The sequence below is a fragment of the Oncorhynchus mykiss genome, chromosome 12 (assembly GCF_013265735.2).
Source record: "Oncorhynchus mykiss isolate Arlee chromosome 12, USDA_OmykA_1.1, whole genome shotgun sequence".
Classification (NCBI taxonomy): Eukaryota; Metazoa; Chordata; class Actinopteri; order Salmoniformes; family Salmonidae; genus Oncorhynchus; species Oncorhynchus mykiss.
The window spans coordinates 85,089,689-85,099,416 of record NC_048576.1 but is presented as its reverse complement, the minus strand read 5'-3'; the positions used below and the strand labels follow the sequence as shown (position 1 = coordinate 85,099,416).

Here is a 9,728-nt window from a genome sequence, read left to right as displayed (position 1 = left end):
ACGGAGCCTGGCTGAAGTCCTGACAGGGTCTGGAGTGACTCTGGCCAGTCTCACTGGAGGCGCAGTGGGGGGAGCACGCCAGAAGGGAAAAAAAATCAACAATCCTTTTCTCAAGGCTCCTCCACTCAGCTCCAGTGAAGAAAGTGAGGACGGAGGGGCACCCCAGCTGACTCCCCCGTTGAAGGACCGTCTACGGACCAGGACGGAGAGGCGTGTCTCTACCCCCTTCCCATACGACCCAGCATCAGACATGTATCATCAATACCCTCTGATGGCCTGTCCTAACCCTCAGCCTCGACCTGATGATGCTAATGCTGCTGCTGCCGCAGCATGGAACCCCATTGTGTATGTCCAGAGGACATGGAGACATGATGAAATCAAAGACATTGTAGAGGACCTACCAGACCCAAGTAAGGACGCTGTGAAATATTCAGCAGAGATGAGGGTATTAGTGGGTCAGTACAAACCATCTGCTGCTGAGATAGCCCATATCTGTAAAAAGAAACTGGGACTCAGGTGGGCTGTAGGTGGATGTACAGGGACAGTTTGATTGCAACTACCTATGGTCTGAGAATGGCGCATATCAGGACCAGATAACGGCGCTGCTGGCCAGGATTGTGGAGATGTATTCGACTAAGACTGACTGGACTGCTATCAGAGAATGCACTATGAAGAAAGATGAGGGCCTGGAGGCTTTCAGAAAGAGACTTGAGACCTGTTTCAGGCTACATAGCGGTATCAGACCAAACGAACATGCATATAGGGATCTGCTGAAAGACAGGTGAGGGGTGAGGGGTCTGACACCGGGCCTAGAGAATGCTGTGAGGACTACCTGCATCAGTTGGGAGACTGAGCCATTAGCAACGGTGGTACAGCACTGCAAGCATGCTGAGAGACAACAGAGTACTCAGAAGGAAGAAAAAATAAAGGAAGAAAAAGTAAAGACACAGAAACTACAGGCTGCCCAGATGACGTTTTACCAGGGAGCAGCCCCAGCAGGGACAGGACGAGGGGGTGGAGTGTGCAGGTGCTACAACTGTGGGAAGCCGGGTCATTTTGCTGCTGACTGCTCTGAGCCAACGAATCCACAGAGGAACAAAGACAGAGGCGGACCGAGAAGAGGGGCCCGAGAGGAGGGGGCAAGAAGAGGAGGAAAAGGAGCACATGCATGGACAGCCCCATTCCAACAACAGCCGTGGCAGCCACCTCCCAAGCAATGGCAGGTCGGGCCACCTCACGGGGTCCAGCAACAGCAACAGTGGGGACCACAAGGAGTCCCTACAGGCAGAGGACAAACTGGAGCCTGGCAGACGGGGCCGCCGGCACAGACGACCCTGTACAATTCAGGACAGGGACAGGAGGAGGAGTATTGACATGATGAGAAGACAGGGACAGTTGTGCTAAAATCCTCAGAGCAACAAGAGCATTTGTTTTTAAAGTGTCACACCCTTCCGAGAGTAGAGCCAACAGTGGAGGCTTGCGTCAATGGTGAGTCATTAATATTTCTTGTTGATACTGGTGCAGCTATGTCTGTCATTAACTGCAAGGCTATGATAAAACCTCCCATGTCTAATGAAATAGTCAAAACTATAGGGGCTTCAGGCCTCCCACTCAGAGAGCAGGTAACTATGCCTCTGCCTGTCTCCTTTTGTGAGGAGAAGTGTCAACATCAATTTCTCTACTCTGACCACTGTCCTGTCAATCTGATGGGCAGGGACCTCCTGTGTAAACTGGGCATCAACATAACATGTGGCCGAACCGGTTTAACTGTTATTCATGAGGAAGAGGAGGAAGTGGGGGAGCAATTGATGTTAATGTCTGAGTGTTGTGACTGGTATTATGCATGGGATGTTGATGATGAGGTGCCCAATATTGCTCGTGTTTTCTCAATGGTCAAAACCCATTGGGGCCACGAGGGCAGTTTCATGTCTGAAGCAGGCTTACATTGCACCTCCCATTTTTCACCATTGACAAGAGATCTCCATTATGAGAAACAATGGCTGTGTGCTACATTACAGAGTGAGTCAGTGCAGTGTGAGGGTATATACTGTAGCAGTGATTTCTGTGCTTTAGGGTTTAATCTAACCACTGCACAGAAAGAGCTCTACCTGTTTGAGGATAGCGCACCACATGTGTCCCTGGCAAAATCAGACAGAGTAGAATGGGTGGATACTGGAATTTGGTTGGATACTGGAATTTGGCATCAACCAATTTGATTGGTTGATGCTACAGACTGGGAGATGCGCCCTGATGGGTCAACTTATTCACCCAGCACACTGACAAGTTGTTACCCACTCAGTTGGGGAACACCAACTGAGAGGGGTGTGCATGGTGTTGATCAGGTTTCTTTTTCTACCAATATCATGTTGTTGAGTGAAGACTCACCCCTTCTGAGAGGGGTCCCTGAATGCCTATGACCAAGGGACAAGTATGATTTTGGGAGAATAAAGGGAGCTGAGCCAATGGTAGTCACTCCTAAAGATACCAGGCGCCCGTCTAGAGCACAGTATCCACTCAGTAAGGAGGCAATAGCAGGTATTACACCTGTTCATGCATCCTTGTTAGCTAATGGTGCTTTAATTCCCTGTCCAGAATCACCCTGTAACACCCCTATCTTGCCTGTTAGAAAACCTTCAGGTGATTGGAGATTTGTCCAGGACTTAAGGCCTGTGAACGATGCAGTTTTTGCCCGTGCCCCGGTGGTTCCTAATGTTACTACACTGTTGGGGGCGGTACCACCCACAGCAGAGTGGTTTTCTGTGATTGATTTGACAAATGCATTTTTCAGTATTCCAGTGGCACCAGAATCTCAGTTCTGGTTTGCTTTCACGTTCTAGGAAAGCGTTTTACTTGGACCATGCCTCCAATGGATTACGTGGAATCCGCCGCAATTTTTTCAGCGGCTTTAGCACAAAATCTGGAGGGTTTTATACCCCCTGAGGGCAGCACTCTGATTCAGTATGTGGATGATTTGTTGTTGTGCTCCAGCTCAATGGAAACTTGTGAAACTGATACTCGGGCTCTGTTGATATTTCTCGCTGAGAATGGCCACAAAGTTTCAAAGAAGAAGTTACAGTTGGTTTCACAGGCAGTGAGGTATTTGGGTCATGACATCTCTCCCAATGGCAGGCAGCTGGGTAAAGAGAGGATACAGGCTATTCGCTCTGTCCCACAGCCGGTTACTAAACGACACATGATGTCATTGAATGGTATGGCAGGGTATTGTAGGGCGTGGTTACCTGACTATGCTGAGGTGGTGCAGCCGCTTGCTGACCTTATTTATGGCCACAAAATGGCTATGAGTGACAAAATGAAGTGGACACCAGAGGGACTGACTGCTCTGACCAGACTGAAACAACTCATGACTACTTCTCCCTGTTTGGGGCTCCCTGACCATTCTAAACCTTTTAACCTTTTTGTTTGTGAGAAAAATGGTTTTATGTCATCTGTTTTAACACAGGAACATGGAGGAAAGCAGCGCCCAGTTGGGTATTATTCCAAACAGCTGGACAGTGTGGCCAGAGGTCTGGTTTGTTGTTTGAGAGCTGTGGCTGCTGCTACTGAAGCTGTGTTGGCTTGTGCAGACATTGTTGCCATGTGTGAACTCACTGTACACGTTCCTCATGCTGCACATGCTCTTATTTCACAGGCAAAGACGGCCCATCTAACACCAGCTCGACTGCTCCATTATCAGAATGTTCTTCTGACAATGTGTCATGTGACCCTGAAGAGGTGCACTGTGTTAAATCCTGCTACTTTGTTGCCCACCGAGGATGATGGAGAGCCGCACGACTGTGCTGAACTGTTGGAGCTTGTCTCTAAACCAAGGTCGGATTTAACTGATGTCCCTTTGCAAAATGCACATTTGGAACTGTTTGTAGATGGCTCTGCTCAGCGTTCTGAGAAAGGAGAACCTACTGCCTCAACCACACTGGAAAGTGCTAAATTACCCTCCCACCTTTCTGCTCAAGCAGCAGAACTCTTTGCACTCACTAGAGCTTGCATATTAGCAAAAGGCCAGTCTGCTACAATCTATACAGATAGCAGATATGCCTTTGGTGTGGTACATGATTTTGGTACTCTGTGGAAACAGCGCGGCTACCTGACTTCCTCTGGTAAGGCGATCTCTCATTTAAAACTTGTTGATAACTTGCTAAAAGCTATTTTGCTCCCTTCGGAAATTGCTGTTTGTAAGTGCCTTGCTCATGCTAACTCTTCCGACCCTGTCTCCAAAGGTAATGCTATGGCGGACTTGGCAGCTAAGGCAGCAGCTGTCTCCTTGGAGGCCCCTGTGTTACAGATGGTTTTACTTCCTGATAGTAACCTCTTCTCTCCCACTGATATCTCTGACTTACAATCCTCTGTAGGTCCTGTTGAGTTGAGGAAGTGGAAACGACTATGTACATATGACCAGGTGCAGAAACTCTGGCTGGGCCCAGCTGGGCTACCAGTCTTACCACGTTCATGTTTCCCCTACTTAGCTAAGTTGTCACATGGAAGAGATCATGTGTCAAAGGGGGGGAGTTGTTGATTTTGTAAATACATTTTGGTTTGCACCTGGGTTTTCTGTGTTTGCTGAACAATTTTGTGCAAAATGTGTGATTTGTATGACTAACAACATGGGAAGAGGGATTCCTATGCCACTGTCAGCTCATCCGACCTAATTTGAACACATAATGATGGATTTTATTGAACTCTCTCCTTGTCAAGGTTACAAATATTGTCTGGTGATAGTGGATGCCTTCTCCAAGTGGGTAGAGGCATTCCCATGTCGACATTCCACTGCTATGGCAGTAGCCAAGAATCTCCTTAGGGAGATCATCCCAAGGTGGGGGTTACCATCTAAATTAACCAGCGACAATGGCTCCACTTTGTAAACCTGGTGATACAGAACTTGTCTGAGAGTCTGCAGATAGACCTCAGGACCCATTGTAGCTATAGGCCGCAATCCGGTGGTTTAATTGAACGCGCTAATCAAACGCTGAAATCTAAGATGGTGAAGCTTATGGCAGAGACGGGGCTTTCTTGGGTCACTGTGATCCACCTGGCTCTGATGTACATGCGAGGGAGGCCCCACAGAACCACTGGAGTGGCTCCTCATGAGGTTCTGACAGGTAGACCAATGAGGATGATTAATTCTCCCTTCCCACAGAACAAGCTGACACTGATGGGCTGTGACGATGACATGGTAAGTTATTGTACTGCTCTAAACAATGTTCTGAAGGCTATTTTCCCCAGGGTGAAAGCGGCTCTACCCCAGCCACTGGTGGGGATCCTGCACAAACTGCAACCAGGTGACTGGGTGGTGGTGAAAGACCTAAGACGAAAGCATTGGAACCAGCAGAGGTGGACTGGACCATACCAGGTGATGCTGATTACCCCCTCTGGTCTTGAGCCTTCTCATTACAGTTGCCATATGGACAGTGACTCAAGGACAATCCTGGAAAGACAACATGGTACGGACTCGACTGATAACCATTCAGTCCCACTGCGGGACTTAAATAACAGCCACTCCAGCTCGAGCCAACGGCAGGCTCAGGACAGGAATCCAGCAAACAATAAAAGAAGGTCAATGCATCCACTGGATGAGCATCACAGTAGGAATCACGAGGGAAACACTTGGTGGTCACTGCTTAACTATACAGTAAAGACTGAACTGATGTTAGGAAATACCTCCTGTTATGTATGTAGCTTGTTTCCACATTCAGTGATCTCCCCATTCTTACAGTATTCAGTAGAGGTCAGCATTAAAGACACTCTATGTGCACTAGAGGCGCTCTTGTCCAACGAGAACACAGGGGGTCAACCTTCACTAGGTAGAACACTGAGGGATAAATGCAATTAATTTGTAATTTGTCATCAACAAAAGATTTACGGGGGATTTGATTGTTCACATTGGTGTAGTAGAATCATCTTAGAACCTAGATCCCGTGTACCAGAACCTATTCAAGTCCAATCCCGGCGAACCCCATTTAGGACCTGTCATTGTCACAATCCAAGCAATTTTTCCATACCACAATTGAATGAATCCTATCTGGGAATGTCAACATGTGTCAATTATAGTGTTTTCCCATTAGGATGTAGCTGGAAGAAGGGAACATGCAGCTCTGGATACCCCATTAGATTGAGGGTGGGACACACCATTATTGATGCTGAAACTGACAATCGTTCTCCTCATCAATTTGGCTCGGCAACATTTACTGATCATTATTGGATTTGTGGTGATAAAGCTTATCTCTACCTACCCACAAATTGGACAGGGTGCTGTATTTTTGGTAAACTAAACATCTCCCTTGTGGTAATGCATAAAACTAATTCCTCTATTCCAAGCAGGTTAAGGCTAATTAAGAGGGACATCTCGCAATACAATAATGTCCCTAGTGACTCTCGACGATCCTCGAAATTGGAAAAGTTCTGGCGTGGTTTAATCCCCTGGTGTGGGGCATCGGAGAATGCACATGAGTTGGATAGGCTAGGATATCATTTGGAATCCCTGGTAAATTTGACCACTGCAGGGTTTTCTATGATAAGACCAGAATTACAGGCCACTCAGCTCATGGCAACACAAAATAGGGTGGCACTTGACATGTTGCTAGCACGTGAAGGAGGGGTGTGTCAAATTATAGGAGATCACTGTTGTACATTTATACCCCAGGGAGATGACAATTTGACTATTGTAGTGGAACATTTGAAAGAGCTTAGGGGTGTTCTTGAAAGGGAACACCAGCCTGATATCAACTGGAATCCGTTAGGATGGGTTCAGTCAGTGTTTGGTGCTTGGGCTGCGACCATTTTCCACTGGTTCATCTATGGTCTAATATTACTGATTGCTCTGTTGCTAATTATCATTTGTGTGAAGAAATTGTTTAATAAAGTGGTTGATCTGGTTGTTCTTACTATGCCCTTGCTTGCAAATGAAGTAGGTGTAGATGAGGAATCTGAGATTGATGGACAACAATCAGGTGAACACAGTGAAATATTCTCACTGGACAGTGTAGATAGGGAGGGTTCACTGTATATGAATGATTTCCCTGACCCATTCCCTATTCCTGACTATATCTCTGATAGTGGGGAACCCAATTCTAAGCATGAGGATTTAGAGGGATGACTGTCCTATAGGTTGTAATGATGCCTGTGTTTAGACAGGGGTTCTCTTGTAATTTTGGGAGCATTTATATGTTTTGTTATTTTCATTTTTACTCAACAAATGTATTATTCTATATGTTTAAACAGGTGCAAGTCTGTATTATGGTATAAACATTGTAAACTCAGTTTCTGAAGGGTGAATAATTACATTGAAGGGATTTGATTCTTTATTATCTTTACATTTTGATTGTGGATTTTTTAATTGTATTATATACTCTGCAACTACTGTTAGTAAGGTGCCATGTTACTATTCTGATTCTTCAGAAGGGACTGAGTCCCTTGAGAGGGGCATGTTGGGGATTAATCAGAATTAGTTAGGTAACATAGAGAGGATGTTTTATTTTCATGATATGCTTATGAGTTATTTCTCATAAGAATGTATTTTGTTGTACTATAGTGGTGGCCATTGGCAGTTATCTGTTCTCTGTCAGGACTAAGTTGCTTGGGCTGCAGAGAGGGGAGAGGTCAAGGTGTCATCATGTGTAAACATATCTTTTGCTCCACTGTGTCTGTGTGCCAGTCTCTCCCTACTTTTCCCATCGGGGAGAGGAGGATGGTAGTGTCTGGAATCATTTTATGCTCCCTCTTTGTTGCACCTATCTTGACCTATAGCCTCACGTTCCTCTCCGTGAGCTTGTCCAGGATTGGTTGTATTTAGAATTGGTTCTATCTAAATTACAATTTGATATATATCATAGGATGGGGGTAATGTCTTGGTACCGTTTTGTACCAAGGACGAGATAAGAGCTTTGTTTAGGAGACCAAACTGAACGATAATTTATAGCCAACTCTGTCTGACTAGGGGATATTCCTCTCTGAAGTAAAGTCGTTCTTTGTGTAAGTTCCTAAGACCTGTGGTTTGTCATGTCGTCTAGGGGGGGTGGATCTTTGCTATAAAGGATCCCATTTGCCATTATGTTGAACACTCTCAACTTTTCATTAGAGATACTGAACTGTTGAAAGTCCAAATGCTATTGCAAAAGCTTAATTATTATTAAAGGTGAAGATTAAGCATAACTCTGACTGGTGTGTGATTTGCTCTCTCATCATTTGGTAATTAAGGAAATTTCCACGACAGCGTCTATTTAAGGAATAACAGGTTAAGGCAAATTATAGTGCCATGGTTTCCAGGAAGGTGTGCACCTATGGTGATAGGATGGACAGGAGGCAAACTATGGGAAGGTGTAGGGCAGCCACCTGAACGCTACAAAAGCAAAAAGCAGTCTACGCAAACAGTTAATCTGAGAAAAATGGATTTCATGTTTTTTTGATCTTAAGCCAAATGTTGTAGGTCAATAAGTGATAATGCATTGATGTATTACCTTATTATGAAGTCATTTTTCATGCCTATTAACCGTGATGACTGACCTGACCCATGACCCCTGAATTGCTGATATAGCACTCTGCCTTTGTATGACATTTAACAACTATATGTTTAATGCAAAAGCAAAGTGTACTATTGCAATGTAGTGAACATGATGCCATTATCCAGTCTTTGTATTCGTACTGTGGGATTCCAGTTCCATGTTTTACAGTAGCCGGGCAGTGGGGGTGATATGCCATGTGAACCTTGTAACGCCAGCAGACTTTTGAGTAAAGTTAAACTAAAGTATAGGAATGCCGCAACCTTAGTTCTTATAAACATAAGCAATCTAAACAGCGGGACGTTGTAACTATCTACAATCTAAATGTGTTTATCCAACTTTCTTGGCTATCTCATGGTGTGTGTGAGGGTGTGTCATGATCGGGAGGGCCTGAAATTGGAGCCCTATCAAATATATACAGAAAAGACTGTAGTCAGAAGATGGTGGAACAAAGCCAAAATGCAGTAACTTCACTTAGTAAGGCCAGCATCCCGGAGTCGCATCTTCACTGTTGACGTTGAGACTGGTGTTTTGCGGGTACTATTTAATGAATTTGCCAGTTGAGGACTTGTGAGGCATCTTTTTCTCAAACTAGACACTCTAATGTACTTGTCCTCTTGCTCAGTTGTGCACCGGGTCCTCTCACTCTTTCTATTCTGGTTAGAGACCGTTTGCGCTGTTCTGTGAAGGGAGTAGTACACAGCATTGTACGAGATCTTCAGTTTATTGGCAATTTCTCGCATGGAATAGCCTTCATTTCTCAGAACAAGAATAGACTGACGAGTTTCAGAAGAAAATTATTTGTTTCTGGCCATTTTGAGCCTGTAATCGAACCCACAAATGCTGAAGCTCCAGATTCTCAACTAGTCTAAAGAAGGCCAGTTTTATTGCTTCTTTAATCAGCCATGCTAACATAATTGCAAAAGGGTTTTCTAACGATCAATTAGCCTTTTAAAAGGATAAACTTGGATTAGCTAACACAACGTGCCATTGGAACACAGGATTGGTGGTTGCTGATAATGGGCCTTGTGGCTTGTGGGAAAGGTTTATGACCCCCCCCCCCATAAATACCTTTCTCCCTTCCCTCTCGTTGACTCTACAGAGGGACTCTTGAATAGCCTTTGTTAAACATAGAGAGTCTGGGAACATCAAACAAGTGGGGGGAAAGGAACCATATTTCGGTAATAGAACCAGTTGAAAATATGCGTTGGTACTTAA

The 9,728-nt window shown here is 45.1% G+C and overlaps 1 protein-coding gene across 1 annotated transcript; it reads left to right on the top strand.

Moving 5' to 3' along the window:
* The first annotated feature begins 825 nt into the window (after window positions 1-825).
* LOC110538723 (syncytin-2) lies at window positions 826-7,540 on the top strand. The gene is made up of 2 exons (XM_021625683.2): window positions 826-1,488; window positions 5,239-7,540. The coding sequence occupies exon 2, from the start codon at window positions 6,041-6,043 to the stop codon at window positions 7,106-7,108; it is 1,068 nt and encodes a 355-aa protein (XP_021481358.1). The 5' UTR covers window positions 826-1,488; window positions 5,239-6,040; the 3' UTR covers window positions 7,109-7,540.
* The last annotated feature ends 2,188 nt before the right edge of the window (window positions 7,541-9,728 follow it).